Source organism: Pithys albifrons, chromosome 9 (genome assembly GCF_047495875.1).
Source record: "Pithys albifrons albifrons isolate INPA30051 chromosome 9, PitAlb_v1, whole genome shotgun sequence".
Classification (NCBI taxonomy): Eukaryota; Metazoa; Chordata; class Aves; order Passeriformes; family Thamnophilidae; genus Pithys; species Pithys albifrons.
In genome coordinates, this window is record NC_092466.1 from 25,968,690 (window position 1) to 25,991,363 (window position 22,674).

Consider the following 22,674-nt stretch of genomic DNA (forward strand, 5'->3'; position numbering starts at 1 on the left):
GTGCTGTCCAATCTGAGTTCTCTCATGTTACAAGAGAATGGAGCATTGTTTTCCATTTTCACAGTAAAATGGTCCTATTTTATTTTCCAGTTTGGGAAAACTGGAGCATAGCATTGGTTAAAAGGTTTTTTTAATAAAAGAAGCAGCTGTTATTTTTCACATTATGCTATCTTTTAATGGCTTTTATGTGAGGGACTGAGGGAGAAGAAGGCAGGCAGTCATGTACAACTTGATGAGTGTAAACCTGTTATTTTGAAACTTTGATTTTCCAGTTCCCTCCAGTCCTAATCATTGCTACTTCATACACATCAACACATGAGCACTGAATTTCAGTTTTTTGCATTGATTAAAGTGTGTGGTTTGTTTCTTTCTTTGGACTCAAAATTATCTAAGTGCAAGATAATGTCATGTGATGATGTGGTTAAAACCACTTCTCAATAACTGCCATTTCAGATGTATATGGTGCCCCTGACCAAAGGTGTTCTTACTGAGCTCTCCAGTTGGGTACGTCTAAAGCTGTGCAGATGTGAACACTGCTTTGCTTTCACAAACACACAAAGTGTGAGTGGTGGCAGGATGGAAATTTTGAATGAAACCTTTGGAAAGCTATACAGCACTGAGGCATTGGCTGTCTTCCCTTAGGACCACCAAAGAGCAGCTAGGAGGTAAGAAACTCTAGATGTAAAAAGAAACGTCATCTGGGACAACCTATAACTTAGTGTTGTCCGTGATGGTTGCATGGCATTTGTGTTGGATATCACTTGACCACACTAGAAATGCAATTATGTCTTACCTATTTTCTTCTTCCCCCCATATAAAAGAAAAAGTCAAAGCTGAAAGGTAGTTTTTCTTTCTTGCAGTACATGTGGTGCTTTTTAAAGTACTGTGAACAGGTCTGGAAGTGGTAAGGGCTTTGAATGAATGTTTGACATGGGCCTAAATCTACAGCACAAATTTCCAAATACTCTTTTTCTCTAGTGGGCTGCTTGTTTGGGAGTGTTTTAGAAGGACAGCAATTCTGTGTTTCATGTACTTCTGTCCTGCAAAAGTTTGGTGAATTTTTTTCCAGCTGCTTGAGCAAATGGTCCCAAAAGTTGTTTTCCTTGTTCTGCGTGGTCTGTGAGTGTTAATCATTTGTGAGGAACTGAATTCATGCCAAGACTTGAGCACGTCAGTCTGGACTCCCAGACACCCAGAAGCTAGGCATTGCCATTTGCACTGCTTTTAAATTCCGTTTCTTGCCTAGTGTTGCAGTTCAGACATGTTATGAACAAAGTAGTAACTCCACTTGCCTTCTCTCTGTGCTTCAAGGCACCAGTGAATTTGGCCTGCATTTAACTCGGCACAGGGTTGCAAGCACTCGCAGCAGCCAACTACATTTTGTCTTGTCATTTCTGGCACCTTTCTGCTGGATTGTGGATATTTGTAGCACATGGCATGACCACAACCTGCACATCCACTACCTGGAGAGGGAAGAATAAAAGGGGTTTGAGCGGGAGAAAGTGGAAAAAAGTGTGAACCTGTGGCTTCATCAGTAATGATGAAGTCAGGGGAACATGGGCCTGCCTGCCACACCGGTGTAGGGAAGGCTCCACCAGCACATCTCAGACCTTGCTAGATATCCCAGAAAACTATTTCATCATTTATTCTGACTCCCATATAAATCAGATCATAGTATTTCTCATAATACCCTGTGGGGAGGATTAGATCACAGCTGGGGTTAGATTTTATATGTCTGTTCTCTGTCTTGGATATTAAGATTTTGTATGCTCTCAGAAGAAAGCAGAGGGTACTGAGGGACCAGTCATTCCTGGAAGGGATCACCTGGTCCATCTCCAAGCAGCCTGGAGCCTGTGTTCCATCAGGACTGTATTCTCAAGGAGAGTTACCACAGAAGGACTTCCTGCCCCATCTCTGCTGCTCAGCCATACTCATCTGGAATGGTGGCTCTGCCTTTGCTAACACTCTCTCAGGGCAATGAAAAATGGGGGTTTATATATACATATACACACACATATATATATGTTGCTGCAGTCTTTTCCCTAGATTGTCTTTTCTATCTATATGATTTAGATATCTATGTTTTTCTGCTACAAGGACTTGTGCCAGGAGAAGACCCAAACATTTTAATTAGTTTCTGCTGTGCCTCAGTCATGAAGACTTGTGTCCCTTGGTGCTGCCTTAAAGGATCCCTGCAGAGACCCAACCACCGCAAACCTGGCATCCCTTTCCCACCACTCTGCCCATCTCTGGTGCTGCCTGCTGCTCACTCACAGGCCCTGCAGCAGGTCGGGATCATGCTCCACAGCTAAGCAGTAAGTAACTAAAGCTTCAAGTGTCCTGCTAACAGAGCGTCACCCAAGCATAATCCAGGCCCTCACTCAAATTGACAAGGACAGGTTGGGCTCTGAAATAATCCCTTTAAATAGCAGCAGCCATCTCTTTCAAAGGCACTTCTCCCCAAGCCAGTGCTGAGAGCTGCTTACAGCACGTCACCTGCTATTTCCCACCCAGCCAGTGCAGGGCTGACACTTCTCACAGGCAAGTGTGTCCCCTGCCAGCAGTATCCCAGCTTTGCTTTGCACCAGGAATTACAATGAATTTTGCAGCACAGTTTCTCTACTTCAGGGTGTTAAAAAACAGAAGTCCCAGGGACCGCTCCAGGGAAGATGAAGACTACGACCCTTTCTGGCAAAGGTTGGAGAATATTGCTGTCTGACTTAGAGCTAGAGTGCTCCTTTATCTCCCTCAGGGGTCATGGTCAGCCCTCGGGGTCCACCCAGGGCCAGACCCACGGACATGACAACCCCTGGATCCCTCCTGCCTCCTTATGGTGTTGTAGTTGGAGTTCTGCTTCACTTCATTGTTTATTTAGTTGCTGTGCTATATAGGTAATGATTTCTTTTTCCTTTCTTTACTTTCTGAAACAGAGTTAAAAAATAAAAATGAAATTGTAAATTTCCACTGTTTCCCAGGGTTCTGTGGGTATAAGCTGCTCTTGGAGTCATCCACTAGAAGAAATGGAGATTCGAATACTTTTAGCCTGTGGAGTTCAGCATTTTTTATTCCTTCATGAGTACAGCATCAGAAATAAGCCTAGACAGGCCAATGAACTGATGATGATTTAACCTGGGATGGTCTGTGTCAGATCCTGTTATTGCAGGTGTTCTGTGATTGTCTTTGTTATGGTGCTCATGGTGGTCTTGAATTCCTTTTTTCAGGCTTGGATGATGCAGACAGAATTTAAGAGTCCTTTAGTGCCCTTGTGTAGCGTGAGCTGAGGGTGATCACCCACATGGCATAGGTGTGTTGTGTTACCTCATTCTTAACCTTTTCCATAGTTGTTTTCTCCCCCAGTTTTATTTTCTGGACACCACTAGCAAGAAGTCAACCTGGGTTTGCCAGATGTAGTACAAACAAGGGACAATGCTCTTTTCCTGCATCCTCCCAATAGTTGCAGGTTTGCTAATATTTAAAACACAAATTTTTTCAGTGGGTTCAATGCTGTTAAGAAATCCTCATGGAACATCAAAACATCAAAAAGAAAGACAAGATCCCAGTTCTGCACTGCAAAAATGGTTTGCCCAACATCACACATGATATGACCTGTTCTGCAGTGAACTGGGGATCTTAAACCAGTCCCTTCAGCACAGGACCACTCTTTCCTCTAGTTTGGTTTATGCTATTTGTTCTTTATTACAAGTGAATTATGAAGATGTTAGTCACTAGAAAAGCCTCTAAACTCAGAACACATTCAACTTAGAAAAAAAATTACTTGAAGGGTTTCAGCTACCAAGTTGGGTGCAGTGTTTGATAGTGATCATTTGACATTCACAGCTGTGAATGTCCTTTAAGAACTTGTGAGATGGATGTGTTTGTGTGAGGGACAGTTGATTACCTCTGCTTCAACACCTTCCATGAGGGGTGGCCTTCTGAGTTGTTCTTGCTGTCAGACCACTTTTTCTAAAGTTATGTATTCAGCAGCTGACACCCCGTTGCCATTTTCAGCAATAAGCAATGACATTTAGGTAGAAGGCTGGCAATGGATTATGACCACAAATGAAGGCAGATATAGTGCTCAGGCTCTGGTAAATCTGACTTACTAAAAGTAAGGAGAGGTTTTATCAGAGGTGATAATGCAACTTGGTTATTCCTTGTATGAGCCTGAGCTTTCTTTGTATTTGTTGCTGATGTAGAATCACATGGTTTTGTCAGACCTGTATATGGTGAGTAGTTATAAGGGCCTGCTCAATATCAAGGCTTGGTCATTATACACCTGTCTGATGGATGTCCCAATGCATAGACTTCTGTCGTACAGACTAGTTCCTAAGCCCTGATCTCTTTGTCTTTAAGACACTCTGATAAGTCACCCTGCGGAAGTCTTAGGCAAGTCACTCGATCTGTCTGTGCCCCAGTTTCTATCAATAAAGTTGAGGTAATATTTTGCTGAATTTGTCTTTCTGTTTAGGAGAAGATGCTGGTGATTCCTATATGATTTACGAACAATCACTTTGCACAGGGTTTGGGCAGATAAATGTCAGACCTGCATTTTAAATGTCCATCCTCTACATGCCACTAGTTGAAGTGATACAGTCTTGAATGGATGTTTGTAAGTACTAGTGGTACACAAAATACTGATAATTCAAGAAAGTATGTTTGAGTACAGTATTGTCTCTGATCTGTTTTAACTGTAATGTCAATAAAAGACCTAGCATGTTTCTTCCCTGTGCGAGTTTACTTATCACCCTGTAGTGCTGTGCAGGGCACTCAGACACTATACTGTGCAGTAACTTAGAATTTCTGACATGAAGAAGGCATCTGTTATGATGCTCCTTGCCATTTTTATCTCAGCAAGCCTCAATTTTTCTACCATTTATCTTTCATAAAATTCTGCTTGCACAAGTGGCTGAGATGCTTTTAAGAATTGTAGGTATTGCAGCATTTGAATGTGTCTGGGGTCAGGGGAAAAGGTAGAAAAGGAGTTAGGATGGAACAGGAATGTTTAGGGGCTACTGGGAAAGGGGATTGCAACAAACAAGGAAGGTATCAGAGGGGTGTGGAAGGCTCAGGCATCCAGAAGGGTCAGAGGACACAGTGCTGGGACATGGAATTATAAGGATTAATGAAGCTGGGGAAGTTCTGGGTAATAGGGATTTGGATGAGGGAAAGGGCCCTCTCTGTCACATCCTGGGATTACCTCTTTCTCACTCCTTTGAGAGGAGATCCTAACCCCAGTCACATAACAGTCATAAGCTGAGCAGACTGCTCCCCATAGCAGGCTGCTCCGCCTACCTCACCCCCAGTACCTGACACATCTCTGCTCAACACTTTGAGGAAAGAGGCAAAAGTGACTTTAAAGAAGCCACTTTTTGCTGTAATAAGTATTCTGAACTTGCAGGCATGAGATCTGAGCCCATTTATCCAGAGAGCAGATGACAGGTATGTCTAAAACTGTGTATTACCAATGCCTGTTGGTCAATGTGCTCCAGGAAGGTGTTCAGGGAGCCTGAAGATGATGGGAACACGTAGGTATGAGCTTAAGAAATCCCTACACCCAAAACATTAAAAAAGAAGGAAATAAAAGTATCTGCATATAGAGAACATGTGTGTATGTGTGCTGATGAGTTCATTACAGGCTAGCCCCTGTTCATTGACAGGGTTGGAAATGGTATTCAGGCTTAACATTTTGCCACTGATCAGCCCAAGCTGGATCTTGGAGTTAGAAATTCTTGTCATGGCATAGGCCTGTAAGAATGCTAAAATATTCTACAGAGCCCTGTACCATAGTGTCAGTCCCTCTTAATGGTGAATGCAGATGACAAAATCTGCTGGAGAAGAAATTACAAAGAAATGCCAATTTTTCAATCTTAAATTAAAATTTGTTTCCTTTTGTGACAATTGAATTTACATCTGTGAAGCACTACAGTAACATGGGAATAGATGTCTGTAGTTCCAACTTCTTGTCTGCTTCAAAACGTGTTTTTTGGACTCGTTTTGAAAGAGGTGTAAAAGCTGCCAAATGGGCCAAACACTGATGTTGGGTATGTCTGCAGGCAAAATGGCAACACTGGTCAAGCCAAAGAGCAGTCTATCTCTGAGTCTTCTCTAGTGGTGGCCGGTAACAGGAGCTGGAAAAAAAAGTAAAGGCCACCTAAGATGCTTTCCCTCATATGCTTCCATGGACTCTGCCAAGTCAGTCCTTAGGGGCTTCCTGAATCTGATTGGTTCTTGAATTTTTGGTTTATTGGTCACTAGTTCTATTTAGTTGGACAATTCTTTTAGGAAAAGAATTTATATTGTTGCCCTTCATCAAGTCCTCTCTCAATGAGTCCTGCCAGCTAATTATTTTCCCTAAGAAAGCTTTCTGCCTGATACTTTCATGTGCTCTCCCCCTAACATTTGTACTGGGAGAAACAGTGACTCGTCCTTCACAATTTGCTGTTCCCTGGATGTCTGAAACTTTGCCGATTTTTTGCTCCTTCAGTTTTAGAAGCTAAAGAGGTCCAATACATGAGTTTGACCTGTTTAGTCTGTGCCATGGATCCTGAGGGAGGCGATCTGCATGTGCTTCACTGATGGCGACATCCCATCTTTGCAGTATGATTTCTTGGACACTTCTTTCTCTGTGTAACAAGGGCAACAGTTGTGGTCTTTAGGTATAGCATGCATTACCTTTTATCTTCCCTAAATTATTTTTGCTTGTTTCCTTATTTTCTTAGTTTATTAACATTTCTATTTTTCAAATTTTTTTCCCCTAGTGCTGTTTAACTTGACGAAAATTATCAGTATGTTCAAAAAACCCAACTGGAACTAGAAAAATGTTGCATTCTGAGTTGCTGCTTTTTTTCATTCTAAGAGCACATTTGAGTACATGCTGTCTTTGCATTGACTTTGAGACTTTAAACTATGTAAATCTATCTGCTTAAACAAATGGTATTTTTTTCTTGTGCCTTAATTATTTATGGAATGTCTGCATTTGGATCTTCTCCTCTTTTTTTTTTTTCAGTTATGCTGAGCAGCTGTTCTTGAAAAAGTAGGTTTATAAACTGTATTTTCATGTTTGCTTTTACTAATCACTTTAAAGGTAAAATGTTGTAATTTGTAACCATGTAACAAAGCTTGCCAGCTGGGTATTTGTCTTATGGCTGGAAATAAACAGACTTTTAAATGAAAACTTTCCTAGACAAACTCCAAAAAAGGAAAAGCTGCATTTGAAAGGAGCAAAGTTTTATAATGCTGGGGTTTGTGTTTGTATTGGCTCAGATCTTCATCTGGTGGGCATGACTGCTGGAATTGGGGCTATATTTTGTTACTGAGCATGAGAAGTCACATGCTGTCTTTTTGTGTGTACTTGCATGGTTTTCTGCCTGCTTTGACTGTTCCTGAAAAAGAAATTGATACAGCAGTGATCTCTTCCAAGTGTCTGAACTGTTTTTAGGACACAAAATTCCTTTGACCCAACAGGATCATTAGTTGTCCCTTTGTGATGTATTAGCAAACCTCAGCCCACTGTTACCTTGGGAGTTTGAGAGCTCTGGCAGGGTCTGTGGCACAGACAGATGGGCTCAATATAGATAAACACAGTTTACTAATGTAGATGAAAGGTATGAGTATAGAAGGAGAATCAAAATTATTCTGGAATAAATACATACAATACATACATATACAATAGCATGATAATATTCCCTTGGTAAAGAGGCTGCTGAACTTTCAGATGCAAATAGATGATAGTTTCCATATTAAATGTTGAGGTGGTAATATTACAGATATGCTTTAAACCCACCTCAGGCTTGAAAACCTGTTTGACATTTGCTCTTCTTTTCCAGTGGTCACAAGGTGGTGTCCCCATCAGGGTCTTGAGCAGATACTCATAAGAGCAGTGCTGGAGATCAAGGATCAAGAATCTGATTTAGTTCCTCCCTCCCTATTTTTCTGCCAAAAGAAAAAAAGAATAAAGGAAATCCAAAACTAGGGCAAAAAAATCAATATCCTATTTTGGTCTTTCTATCTGTAGATAAAAATATTTGATGGCACTATTGTGGTGAGCCATTACCCTGTCACTTGTACTTTCTCACAGAATCCTGCTTTGTCCATAAACTTCATGTGGTCATCTTTGATTGGGGTTTTATTATTACTTTTTTTAGTTGATTGCAATAGATGCAATGAAAAGGTGAGAATTTTTTTCCCATCTCAAATGCCAGTCAGAAAAAAAAATTAACCCAGAAAAAAACCCACAAATTTTTAATCTGCCTATTTTTTTTTACCCCACATGTACTCTTTTAACCCATTTCCAGTATAAGAATATAATTCATTGATAATTGTTACTAAACATTTTAGATAATAAGTTCAGAAATAAGAGGTTTATGTTCTTCTCTTTTGCGAGTGGTTATGGGCTTCTGTGATATAGAAAATGGTTATGTTGGAGGAAGAGGTAGGGAGTGAACTCTGACAGTGCTGTGGCCTCGTAGATGATGATGCTGTCATTTGTGCTGTAACAAGTTCATGGGGAGGCATCTGATCTGATTCTCAGCTTTGCATTAAGCTGACTAATATGCACCAGAACTAACACTGGAAGCTTAACATCTTTATGAAGTGTTCCAACCATCTAACCCTAATGGAGTAGAAATGCAGAAAAGTATAGAATAGAGCTACTTGATAAGTTATTTGATTTGAAGATGGAATGCCTGCTGTTTGGGTGTATCAATATTTAAGATAGAGTATTAGGAAAATATTTTAAATCACAAGTTTCAACATAAGTTACAAACGTGCATATACTTTATGAATCTAAGAAAATTAGTGTTCTCATTCATTTTGGAGAGAGAAGACCTTGCTACAAAAATTGTCTCCTTTAAGGATATACAGAATGATTTGTGCTACTTGGTATATTACTTTATTCAAATAAGAAAATATTTGATGCTGCCCATATTGTTATGTGACGTCCCCTGTTGAACAATTCAAAGTGTAATAGGAAGCAGAGCTACTGGCATAGATTATTGAGACCATTAAGAAAATGGATGATACTGCCCAAAATGGGGCAATTCCTCAAGACAGAGCTGACTCTAAATATTTAAAAATTCTTCTTAAAAATTATTACAAAGCGTATGACAGTGCTGATTGCTTCTGTAAAACTATTTGCATTAGCCAGCCCTGCTGATGAATAACTGCATGACTTAAACACCAATTACTTTATGCAAAAGGTAAATATTTTTTGTTGGAAATAATGCTGAAATTTCTGACATAATTCAACATGTTCTTTCTACTAAGAAGATTAATACTGAAACATGTAGAGGGGCTTATACCATCTATGTAATCATAGCCACAGGCCAAGTGTGGTATCAACTCTCCAAATCACTAGTCTTCTGCTTAATGCTCCTTTTTCTCCACATTACTCTCCAAATTACAAGAATTTCTAGAAATTTTGCATTTATTTGTTGATAGGGCTGCAAAATCCTGCACCACAGTTCTTTATGAACCCCTGAACACTGTGGACCACAGGCAGCTGAAGGTAGAAAACCTGGCAATTTTTGTAGCAATGTTGTCTCCTTCAAGTTCCTTGGGAAAGGAGATTTCTGGGACATCACAGTGCTGTCTTATCTACATGTGTTTTTATCCATGAAGTGTTTACTCACAGACCAGGAGACCTTGTTCTTTAGCTCTGTAGTAGGATATAAATATTATGCCTTATCAAAGTAATTTCCTTCCTGTCATGAGGCAGCTGACAGCTGTCAGGGGTATGGTCTGCAAGTATGCAAGGGCAGAGCAGCAGACCTCTTGTGTACAACATGGTGACATTTGTTACTGCTATTAATAGTTTATGGGAATGGTCTGCAGCAGCTATTTGCCTTTTTTGAAAAAGATAGAGCTGCATACAGAAAATACAATTCCAGTGATTCCAAAATTTCTGAAAGCCCTGAACTAGGATCATTGCCAATTGAGTACTGAGTAGTAAACAAGGTCTGGCTTCCCAGACAACATAGAGTATATATTTCTTATTTTGTTGGGTATGACAGTTTCCCAGTTTGTCCACATGTCAGGTCATCTGTGGCTTTTCTAACATCTAGAAAGTTACAGTAGCTTTCAGTGCACCTACAAGATAGATAATATGACAATAATAATTCATTCTGTCTGAGGCTTGCAAAGAACAACTGAGAAGTGCATCCTTCCTTAATGCTAAATTGTCAAATCTTTAATCAACATAGTTGTCCTAACAATTTTCTTTTATTTGTTTTTAGGGATGACAATAAAATAAAGAAATCAGATGTCCCAGCACTTTGTGATCTTCACTGCTGTAAAGATGGACTGATAAGAAATGGTCTTATTGTGCAGAAACCGCCCTCTATCAACCCTGAGAGACTGAAGGATTTTGGTGAGGAGGATTACCTGAACGGGGATGTGAAGACCTGGGAAATGAAGATAGTGAGCCGAAATGAGGAGTTACTTAGGGATGCCCTTTCCCGCATCCCTCAGTCAAGCACTAGGACCAACCTGGCGAGCTGTAACAAGCTGATTCGATTCGAAGATATCAGTGCAGCAGCCTTTAAAATCCAGTGCGGTGTTCAGAAAACCCCCTGCATGGTAGGGAGTCTCTATGGCTTTGCATTGTCCAATGTTTCTTTTCTTGTTTCTTGTGAAAGTTGATCAGAAATGAAGGAAGAATATATGTGAGTTGCAGCAGATCTATGTAAGAAGACTCAAGTTCATATTAGTTGTATTCAACTGTCAATAATAATTTTCTTCTTACCTGTTTACATTAACCTAAATCCTCAAAGATTGCAGTAACCTGTAAACAAAGGATAAACCACATAAGGCATAGACTTGATGCACTGTGGTCTTATGCTCCCAGTGAAAAACTCTTGTTACAAGGAATCTGAATTGTAGATGAGGGACTACTGGTGCTTGGGTAAGCAGTCCTGTGGGAGGGCTTGGCTTGGAAACAGCCCTCATATTTGAAGTTGAAAGGTACAGATTTCTCTTCTCAGCCTGACCAACCTGGCAAGGCTGGATATGTTCTGTAACCACATGGTTCTGACACACATGTCTTCAACAAAATAAGGGCATTAGGATAGACACACACAAATGTGTGCACTTGTTGATCAGTTTAGGAATGAAAATGACTAAGGCACTCCCATCAATGTACAAACATTTGCTAAAGTATAAGGGAAGTACAGTGGCAAACTATTTAATTGTGTATTTCTAATGTTGGGAGCTCTTCAGAAAGTCTACTCTAGGTGTTCTGTAGTTAATCTCTTTTCCCTTTGGTAGATGAAAAGAATGTCTTTACCAAATGGCAGTTCCTAGAAGCAGCCACTAATTGTGCTCTCCTGGTTTCTCTGTTGCTGACCGGGACACCCTGCCAGCATCACCAGCTGTGGATTGCTTTTCTGGCACGCACAGGGAAAGGACCTTGCAATCGCAGTCCCTGCTTGGGGTTAGCCGTCCCTGGAATGAAATGGTTGGGTCCTCAAGGTGCAGCAGTTGTCCTGGTTCCCAGATAGTGCTTGCCGACCAGAGACATCATAACTATTTTCAGTGTGGGGTTTTTTAGCCTAGAGTTCCCAAAATAAGGATAACTGTGCTTTTTGTAGCATACTACTGAAGAACTGTGTCTTGTGGCAAAGGACAATGGTACAAGACTGTTTGGGGCTGTAAGGTGGCACAAAAAGATTGACTGGAATGCATTTTGTGGATGCATTTTGCATTCATATGCAGCCTGTTTAGAGTGACACAAGGGTCAACAATCCTGCCAGATGTATCTGGATTTCCTTTAAGAGTGGAAATGTTGGTTTGCTTTGGAAGGCAAGCAAGGTGTGCAAGCATTGTTTGTCACCAAAACTCTCTTTGTAATGCTTGAGAGCAGAGACAGAAGTGTCAGTCTTCTGGTTTTGTGAAGAGGCTCTCCCAGGAAGAGAAGATTTGAATTTATATTGCACTGCCCTTCTCTGTATCTGGCAACTCTGGTCATATGTTAGATGAGTTTAAACATGCTGTAAAAAACTAGGTCTATGGGCAGGGAGAGAGGGAGTGTCATGGTTTAATTTGGAAAGCAGAACTAGCTAACACTTTGCCCTTTGTTAGCCTGGATCATCCATTCCCTGTACCTCATGGCATTGTGCACTTCTGCCACGCAGTCACAGGAAACTCCCTTTGTATGTCTGCCAGTGTGAGGCTGTAGTAGCCTTGGCCATGTCAATTGCTGAAGGAACTCATTCACACCTTTAGCTCAGATGGAGCAGATCAGTAGCTAAAACCTAGTTAAGTTTATCTTGGCACCATCTCTGTGTCATCTACTTGCTTCCAAGGTATGGCTCCCACTCTGAAAATTAACCAACCATCATATGCCAGTGCAGGCAAGACTGCACCACAGAGTCCAGTCTATCAGGTATCCATGAAACTTTTCATAAACTAATGATGCTCCTGCTCACAAGTAGTTAAGCTCTCTTTGGCCAGTTCACACCATTTGTTCTCATGCAGCTTTGCCCCCTTGTGCTTGTTTTTGGATAGGGTAGAGTTCACAGTAGCTGGTATAGGACTGTGCTTTGGATTTTTGATGAAAATATTGTTGATAATACAAGAATGTTTTTGTTAATGATGAGCAGCTCTTACACAGACTCAAGGCCTTTTTTGCTTCTCACCCAACGCCACCAGGGAGAAGGATGGGGAAGCACAGGGAGTTGGAGGGGACACATCTGGAACAGCTGACTCCAACTGACCCTAGGGACATCCCATCCCATATGACATTGTGCTCAGCAACAAAGTTAGGGGGAAAGCTGGCTGGGGGGGGGGCCTGCTGCTCAGGCCCTGGCTGGTCACTGGTTGGTTGGTGGTGAGCAATTGTTTTCAATTGCATAAATTGTCTTTCTTGGCTTTTATTTGCCTCTTTTTATTATTCCTTTTAATGACATTGTTGTTATTGTTGTTATTATTATTGGTGGTTATTATTATTGTGGTTTGTTGGTATTGTCATCATTGGTGGTGGTGGTAGTAGTACTCAGTAGTATTGCTCATTTTATCTCACTTTATTTCTCTCTTAACCCTTCCAATTCTCATTTCCCAACAGAGTAGGGGAAGGGAAATGACTAAGCAGCTGGATGGGGTTTAGTTGACAGCTGGGTTTAAGCTGATGTCCATCAACTCAAATAGTTCTTTTGTCTTGGGTGTCCCTGGCAAATTTATGCAACCCAGTTATATTCCCTTTCTGCATTTACTATGTCAAGCTAAACAGGCTCACTTTAGTCTTTTTATGAACTATGCTTTTGAAATTATCAGAATAGTGGAAATCTTTTCCCCAACTTGTTTTAGTGTGAAAATAGCCCATGACTGCTGTTATTCAAAGTAATGCTCCTGCAGAAGTCATTAGTGCATTTCATGCACTGATTCAAAAGCACAGAGTGGTGTAAAGAAAAACATAAATAGCCTTTATTTTTACTCTTCAGTGGGAGGTAAGAGCCCCTTTCAGGAATATTTGTTTAATTAAAAAGGTGAGCATGACTTTAACCCATTCGGTTAATTGAAGGGAGAAACACTCTGCAAGGTGATTCCTAATCTGCAGGTAAGACCATGAATGCAGCATCCTGGTTCCTTGCACAGGAGTTTGCGTGGAGCTGAGATATGGCATCATGAGTGAATTGTAACATATCAGAGAGGCAGTGAGTATAGGAAAACAAGAAATTAACATTAAATTGGACACCTAGTTTGGTTACTGATGTAAGAATTGTCTTGTGTTAGCTTTGTGGATGCCAAATGGAGGCTGGGCTGTTGTACCTTAGATAGAGTATATGTAGTCCTTAGATTAGATCATGGTGACACACGGGAAAACTCACAGGCTGGTTCAATGACTCTTATCAGGTCACACATCAGGTTAGTACAGCTGAAAATAGCACTAACACCTGCTTTGTTAGAAGTCATTGCTATATTTAGGCTATATAAAAAAAAAAGTCTCAGTTAAAGGCAGCAGAAAAGGCTAACCAAAGAGTTAAAATACTAAGTATCAAAATTAAAGAAAAATAACAGTCTGAAGTACACCGCTTCTGTGGTACAATGACTTAATGACACAGTTTTTAATTGTAGGAGACTTTGCAACTTCATAAATTCACAGGATTTATCTCCTTAAATTATTTTTCTCATAGTTCACTCTAGAATCCAAGATTCTCTACAAAAACAAGTACGGTACGTGAAAAACTAGTAGCATTTCTTGTATAGTGTTCTTGTTCTATTTTGCATAAATGTTCTCCATAGATTAGGCTGTTTAGGATATAAACTATTATCCTATTAGTGTACTAAGCACTTTCCATTGTTTCAGTTCTGCAGCCTGATTTGCAAAGGAGCAGCAAGTGGTAGCTCCTGTGTCAGGATTTTCAGAAGCAAAGTAGAGAATCTGGCCCCACCTATGGGTGAGGAATTTAACATAGACTCGTAAGCTGGCTAAAAAGCCTGGAAACGTTCACCTGAAATACTTACTTTAGCTGTATCCTTTAAAGCAAATATCTGTTTCAGATATTCTTAGTTTATATAAATTCAATTTGAAAGTCCCATAGTCTGAAAAATATATTGGTACATATTACACAGTATGCGTGACACTGCCAGATACTATTTGAGATAAATATTTTATCATGCTGTCTTTTAATCTCTCTCCCTTTGTGACTTATCATAAATGAAGACTTGATCCCCTAAATCCCAAGGTCTTCATTGGCTTGGCAACCAGTAACGAAAATGGAGCCAATTATGAAATAGAGATGCAGTAAGCCTAGGGAGCTGGAACCCACAGGCTTAGTGCAGCTCTATTTTGTAAGTTATCTTGTTTAAAACTCTTGGTTTAGTGAATATGGTAATAGGAAATTAATATACTGATGCATTCTGGGAGTGTCTTATTATAAAACTTCAAAATAATTGCTATCAAAAAAATTTAAAAGAAAACATGCACTTGAGCACTGCATCACATTTAACATGCTTGCTAATTCCCCTCAGTTCAGGGATCCTTTCTGTTTCAAACACTAAGCTTTTTCAAACAGCTATTGCTTACACTTGCAATCCTGGGAAATAGATTTTTTATTATTATTATTCCATCATTCTTTGAGTAAAAAATGTCTTAATTAGTGTTGTACTGGCCTTAGGGTACAAAATAGACAACATTCAGTAGTGAATCTGTGACAGAAAATGTAACAGAGCCATAATGGGGCTCAAGGAGGAATTTTCTGCTGGCTTTTGTATCTATTAAATGATGACCCTATTTTTTGGGTATACAGTATCCGGTTCTGGCAAGTGCTGGAAGCGTGGGCTTTGAAATAATTGAAAATACTTATTTTAATATCTGTATTTGAACACTAAGACCAAAACAAGTGCTCTTTTCAGAATTCGTAATGGCATGTGGTCCATACTTTACTGCTGTGAAAGTTACTTCCATAAACCAGAAGAACCTGGTAGGTAACAACACACTGCCATGTATTTCTAGAGAAACAGATGAAAAATTTTACTTTTTAGAGCTCATGCATAGGAATGGAATGCATGCCTTATCAGACAGCTGGTGGGGTGTGAAATATTTTTCTTAGTTTTAGATACATCCTCATAATATAATTTATATCCTCCAGTATTCTAGGCTATCCAAGCAGTATGGGATGGACATCTACCTGAAGAAGGAGTTCCTCCAATACACAGGATCTGTGAAGGAACGAGGTGTACTTTACCTTCTGACATCATTGCCTCAGGTATAAAAAATGTCAACGTTCAAAAAGAAATAGATTAGTTCTCCTTCACAGAAATGGAGCAGCGTTGAAGATAAATTTACCTGTAAACTCCATGGAATCGCAGTGTTTCTTGCCAGAAATCATTATACTGAATACAGCATGTGAACATAAATAGGTCTGCAAGTATCTGAATGTAAAATACTGCTTTATTTACTATATAATTGGCTGATCTGCTATTGAAATGCTTAAAAATATTTGAAATAAAATCTTACAAAAAGCAAACACCAGTATTTTCATTGGCATTTAGATTCAAGTGCTTTTATTCATACTGCGATTCTGACATGTTGAAACCACCAAACTCATGACTGATGATGAAATTGAGGTACAATGAGTGTGGAAGGATCTAGATGAGCAATTTATTTTGTAATGAATTTCAGCATCTTTACAGGAATAGATTCTTAATCATTTGACATAGGAGGTTGTTGAGTCTCTGCAGCAATATTAGTCATAATTGGCATGATACAGCAGTCCGAATCAGTGGCTATTCCTGCAGTTTTGTAATAATATAAATTACATCCTCTATTAAAAGGAAACTTGAAATGAAATAATTTCATACAGGCAGGAAAGAGGTATCAGTTCTAAAGGGACCAGATATCAGCTGTTCTGTGATCAGCTGGAGTTTTGCAGCTATTTCCAATTGAACAAAGATTGAACCCAGAGGAATGCAGGAATAAGGATTGATCTTGTGCTGTTTTAGCTATGTGTGTAAATCTTGAGATCACACCAGACATACATATACTGTACCATAATATCATGATTTAATCAGATAGTAGAGGGAAAAAGGAAGCCAGATCATTATTAGAATGATCCAGGATCATATGGGAAACTATATGAGATTATATAATGTGCAATAAGCAACCCTGTTTTTTAGGATCAGCAAAGAAAAGGGGTGATCGTGGCTTCGGACAGTAACTTTTCCATGGCTGTTGCTTACCATGCCTCAGAGCTCCGTATTCCAGTGTTTGTCATCATGTCAACCAGCACGTCTCCAACCAGAGTGAAAATGTGCCGCGAGTACGGTGCCATGGTTATATCCTATGGCACCACAGCTAAGGATTCCCAGATGCACGCAAGAAGGCTGGCACAGGAGAACGGTTACCTCTACCTTGAAGAGTAAGTGGGTAGTCAGGCTGATTAGAAAGATCAGATTAGATGCTTGCACAGCTCTGCAAAAGTATTTAGTTTTGTTAAAATGTGATCACAGGTCATCAAAATGTTCCTGTTACCTGGAATAAGAACCATTACATGTTCCCAGACACAAACCCTGTTTCTTTCTCTAACAGCTGGGAATGGAAACCAAAATGAAACACTGTTCTCCTCCCTCAGATTAGGCAAACTACCTGATTAGGAATTTCTATGGACTAGTATGATAATGGATATGTGGCAATTCTTTAGGAAGCCTGTCAGAAAGCATTTCAGCTACTGTTCATTCTTGAACTCTGTGTTTGGAGTTAGGTGGGTAAAAGTTCATCTTTAATGCAAAGGACTCAGTGACATAATGTAGAGCAAGAGAAGGTTAATACTGTAAAATTTTGCACATCTGGTGTGAGTGACAAAACTGTGATATTGCCTTGAAAAAAAAGATGATTAAGAGGCTACTTCACACATATATTTGAAGTAGCTAAGGATGAGCATAAGTCTAGGTTTCAACTATCTGAGGCCATTTCGCAAGCCAGATCTAATAAAAACACAATTAGAATGAGATAAGAAAGGCAAAAATATTTAGAACTGGTACATTTTCCCTTTTCTCTCTGCAGTCTCTCCCCCTTTTCCCTTTCATTTTTGTTTGGTTTTTTGTTTGTTTGTTTTTGTTTGTTTTGCTTTTGTTTTGTTTTTACCTTTCTTCAGGTTAGATTTCCAAAAGTACAGAGCAGTGAACTATTAACATGAAATAGCCAGCAGTCCCTCTGATGCACTGAGCTGGAATGTTACTCTCCCTCCACCATCACCACCTCTGTGCAGGCTTCACCCACCTCTTTGTACGGTGTTTCCTACAGTGAGCGTTCATTCCCTTTCAGCTCCTGGGCACTGCTGTCTTAAACACAATAATAATAAGTAATCTTGCTTGGAAAGAGGATCCCAGAATGAAACAAAGTCCTCACGTCTTTCCCAGCTGGTGTATTGGGAGAGCTATATTACAATTTGTAGTGTTCAAAGTGTACTGTTAGCTCTACCAGCAGCCAGTGCTGGTTAGTGTGCCTTGTCTGTCACCTTAGGCACAGTCTTGTCCCAAACTGGGAAAGAAACCCAGGAATGATGTGCTCTAGATCCCAACAAATTTTAAACCCTTTTAGGCTCCTTTGAAAGCCACAGCTTTCCATAACTTCGGGATTCCAGACTTCTGTCAGCCATTTTTCAGTCGATGTGCTAACTACCAGCTGGCTTGCATCAGCTATCACATTTGCACATAAGAACTAAACTATCTTATGGTAACTTCATGTTTAACCTTCCCCTCCTCCCCAGATTATTATTTGTTACATAAGGCAGATACTCTTCAGGGTCATGAAGCTCCAGGGACTGCACATGTGAAGCACTGAGGAACTCCAAATGTACACACTACCATTTATAATATTAAAGGACTCTAATTTGTTTCAGGTTACAAGAAACAGAGTTATTCAATCTGTTACTATGTTTAACTAGAACCTCACAGATGCAATTTTCCACACTTTGAATTGTAAAACATGGGGGGAAAACTGCAGCACATTTGCGAGCCTTTTCTTGAAAATACTTTGTTAGGTGTAGCCTGGGAGACATTTCCCTGAGAAATGTGTGCTTATATGGATAGCCAGTCATCTTCAGCATATGTCTGACACACATACTTTGTCACTTGCCAAAGCTGGTTGTAAAACATCAGCTGAGCTTCCATCCTTTAGAATGGAACCTCTGAAATGTCATTTAATTTGAGTTTAATTCTAGCTTGCATAAAACCCTTAGCAATTTGGTCTCTGGATCTCCTTACTCAAAAATTCTTTCTTCCATCCTGAAGTAGACATTACGTGTCTGCCTTTGGTTGTACCTGCATGGACAATGCCCTGTAGCTGGATGTGTCATTGTCAGTTCTTCCCATTTCTTCAGTGCAATTAAGACACTGTGTTATGAAAATGACCGTGCAAGAGTTCAATTAGAGGAAGGGCACCTTTTATCCAACTGCAACATCCTGGGAAATTCCAGGAAGGAAATGTGATTTTTCAAATTGGAATTCAATAATTTAGTCTGCCTAATTGCTGCCTCGGTGTCATGAAATTGTTAGTTAACTAGAGGGGCTCAGGACCTGATTATAAATGCAATGTGACTATTGCCAATAGGTAACTCAGTAGCTCTGGGATGATGTGAGAAAGATTCCTTTATAAGAATGCTGCAGACTGAATTACACACCTTCCTTCCTTCAGAGTCTATTTTTTTCTTGTTTAACTCCATATTAAAATGCTGATCGCACCTGATTATTTGTGATCTGGTTAGTCTGTTACTCTGTCCTAAAGTTCTGAGCCCTTTACTTGGAACAGATAGGAACACAGAGCCTTGTAGATGCCACACCAAAATTTCATTGGGAAACTGAAGCCTGACAGCCCATCTTTGATAGCTGATGTATCACACATTTCAGAAGACAAATATCCAAATTTCTAGCTCTGGCTCAAAAACGGTTGTTTAAATTTACAGATTTTAGATTTAACAACCCTTTTCCTTCATTTTGCTTCAATGGCATATGATACTTAGAGAGATATATTTGCTTTCACAAAGCAAAAATAATCAGTCACAATGGAAAGAAAATTACCTGTTTTATTATAAAAGCTGAAGGCTGAGCAGTGAACTGATGTTTTAACTGGGTGTTAGCAAGGAAAACATAATTATCTGAAACATTGATTCAATCTGCTAATAGTGCTCATGCCCAGAGCAGTCTCCTCCAGACATTCAGTTGTTAGAGCAGCTTTCTTTGTAAGTTGAATATCTCAGGTCCAGATTCAATTTGCAGATCCCTGTGGCTTCCCAAGTAACCACGGCATGGGTAACCGATAAACACAGTTCTGAATCTTATTTGGGAATAAGACTCCAGAATTGTTCAGGTGACCAGTGATATATTCTGTCACATATACTATGGAGGACAAAGCTTCTTCGGGATCTTCATAAAGACAATAAATTCAAGGATTCAGTTACCCTTCTGTCTATTATTTCCTGCCTTTGTCTTTACCCGTGCTACAGGAATTAAAGTTCATTACTCCCAGCCTTTCTTATGTAGTTGTATAGACTCTTGCCCTGAAGAATTTTCTGTGATTTGATATATATGTGAGGTAACTTCTCAAGGGCCTTGGTCTCCAACTTGCTGACATTCTGTACTCCTGAGCTGAGCCTCTCTGTGCAGGTCTAACAGTGATAAAAACACAGCTTCCTAGTACTCAAACATCCTTGTGTCAAATAAATCAAGTGAAGTCATTGGATCTATAATTCTGTTTACATATCTGTTTGCCTGAAAAAGCATAACATACAGAGAGCTCATATTTTTTTCTCTCATATCTCATATTTTACACTTACATCATTGCTAACTTATAAATAAAATGCAAAACAGCTTTTAGAAATATATCCAGGTGAGTCATGTGACTATATGGTGGAGATTTCTTCAGTCTTCTGCCTCTGTTTATCCTTTCCAGACTCTCTATCAGGAAGAGGTAATATGTATATTATACTTATATATAATTATATTACCTCTTGCTGATAGTGTTTTACCAGTGAGTCTGGAAGGGACAATTTTGACATGACTAAATACTTCTCTCACCCTTCCACTGTCTTCCAGAGTAATGTGAAAATATCAGATATTGGCCTTGGACTGTGGAAAGACAACTCTGTAGCAATCTGGTATTTGAGAGTTTGAACACAGTGCTTAAATTTCATGAAAATTTCCATTTATCACAAACACTAAATGCACTGATAAATAAAGAGAAGGAGATTTCCTTTTGAGACTTCGCTATTAGTTTGGACTGCAACATTTAAAATTTATGAAGCTGAAGGAAGTGATGGCAATGGAAACATGACTTCTGCCTGCCAGCTCTATAAACACCAGATGCTGGTAACAATGGAGTTATGTGCTCTTCAGCCTGAAGTCTATCTGAGGGGCTTGACAACAGCACAAGTTTTCTCCCAGTAGGTAATAGCATGTGATGGTGCATCCAATGACACTGTCCTGTTGTATCCCCTTCTCCCCTCATGTGCTCGTGATTTACTTTCACATATTTCTTCTTCTGCTGAAAGATGTCTTGGAAGTAGTAGATTGAATTATTATTGCATTTATAACTGTGACCTCTGCTGATCTATGCCTTCCTTCCCCCAGGGAGGATAGCGCTGTGTACCTGTCAGGCCTGGGAACTGTGGGGCTGGAAGTGTACGAGCAGGTGCCAAAACTGGATGCAGTGATTTTCCCTGCAGGAGGCCACTGTGGCTTGCTGGCAGGGTCGGCTGCTGCACTCAAACACCTGAACCCACATATTTCTGTAATTGTAAGTTTCCTTTCACCTTTTAAATGTTGCGTTTTGGCAGCTTCCACCACAGCTGCTTTCAAAATACACTGGTATCTAGTGATAACACTGCATTGGTATCTAGTGATACTCTTGCCGTGACTGCATATCCTGGGGACAGGAATTATCTGATCCTGTGAGCTTCACCTAGGAGAAGAGCATCTGAGAGCCAGGGAAGCTCCTGTCCCTTGGCTGCTTGGTTGGATTTCAGAAAAAAAAATGTGGGAAGATGTTTCCAAACCAAATCAAATCCAGTTCTGTGTTTTCAAATGGGAAAAATTGGGTTCTAAGTAAGTCACAGAATAAGTTTAATTGTAGCACATTTGTTGTGCAACTTAAATTAATTGCTAATTTGAAGAGGAAATTTTCTGTATGTTTTGGTGTCTACTTTGGTGGTGACTTTTATTATAACTGGTTAAAAAAAGTTCGTGACAACATTTGTTTTCCTCAGGGGGTTGAATCTGAAAGTTTCCCAGTATTGCAACAGTCCCTGAAGGTTGGCCACCCAACTGAAGACCAGGCCTGCAACAATCATCACTTTTATGGAGGTGAGAAAATGCATTGGTTTTTTGGAGGTAAAATAAAAGTTATATTTCTCCAAACATATTATTTTCTCCTTCAGTTCAATCATACTTTAAGGGAAATCTCTGAAGACTCAGAATTTACTTCAAGCTGTAAGAGCTTCTGGCACAATTTGCCCCACCACATTGCTGGGGTGCAATACTATTTCCAGTGCACATGAATACTTAGAAATATGAGAGAATTTGTCTGATGGTTGTGCTCACAAGCAGCATCTAAACCAGTGAAGTCAATGAGAAAGCTCTTGTGTAAAAGAATCATTTGTGAAAATGCAGGACAATGCACAGCTTAAATATTTATACACACAAAGCTGTTCTCAGAACAATAGTGTTTATACATGGCACATCTGTTTCCACATCATTTGCTAAAAAAACCTCAACTGTTAAGCAATTTAAGAACATCCTCTTTACCTGATGTCCCAGGATGTTGCATTCTCTGGAAGTTTTGGGTTAAATGGGAGTCTTTTAAAAAACTTCCTATCTGTCTTGGTAAGCTCTGACAGTGTCTGCACCCATTTGCCAGCTGTCCTGCTGTAACTAACAAGCCCAGTGCCATGCTTGGATCTTCTCTCCTTCAAGCATCATTGAATAGTGAAAAGCACTGGGCTGCAGGGTCACTTTCAGTGCAACAATGCCTGTGAAGTATCAGCATTTTCTTGAAGATGTCCAAAATGGCAAAATCTTCCTTTAACATTTGGTCTTTCATTACCCAACATATTTCTGTTGTATGAAAAAATCAAGCAACTTAAGGTCCTATAACAGCAGTGTGCAGCACTCATTAAGGGCACAAACCAGCTAGATCTCTAAAAAATGTTCAATATGTCTAAAGCAGCCAGCTTCATATTTTTCTCT

General features: G+C 39.8%; 1 protein-coding gene across 1 annotated transcript in view; it reads left to right on the plus strand.

Moving 5' to 3' along the window:
• Positions 1-2,713: 2,713 nt before the first annotated feature.
• LOC139675649 (L-threonine ammonia-lyase-like) overlaps positions 2,714-22,674 on the plus strand; it is a 33,913-nt gene continuing 13,952 nt past the window's right edge. The window contains exons 1-7 of the mRNA XM_071563593.1: positions 2,714-2,891; positions 7,007-7,033; positions 10,233-10,575; positions 15,585-15,701; positions 16,612-16,853; positions 21,061-21,226; positions 21,696-21,792. Coding sequence (XP_071419694.1) covers positions 2,758-2,891; positions 7,007-7,033; positions 10,233-10,575; positions 15,585-15,701; positions 16,612-16,853; positions 21,061-21,226; positions 21,696-21,792 — 1,126 coding nt within the window. The 5' untranslated portion in view covers positions 2,714-2,757. The remainder of the gene's footprint in view (positions 2,892-7,006; positions 7,034-10,232; positions 10,576-15,584; positions 15,702-16,611; positions 16,854-21,060; positions 21,227-21,695; positions 21,793-22,674) is intronic.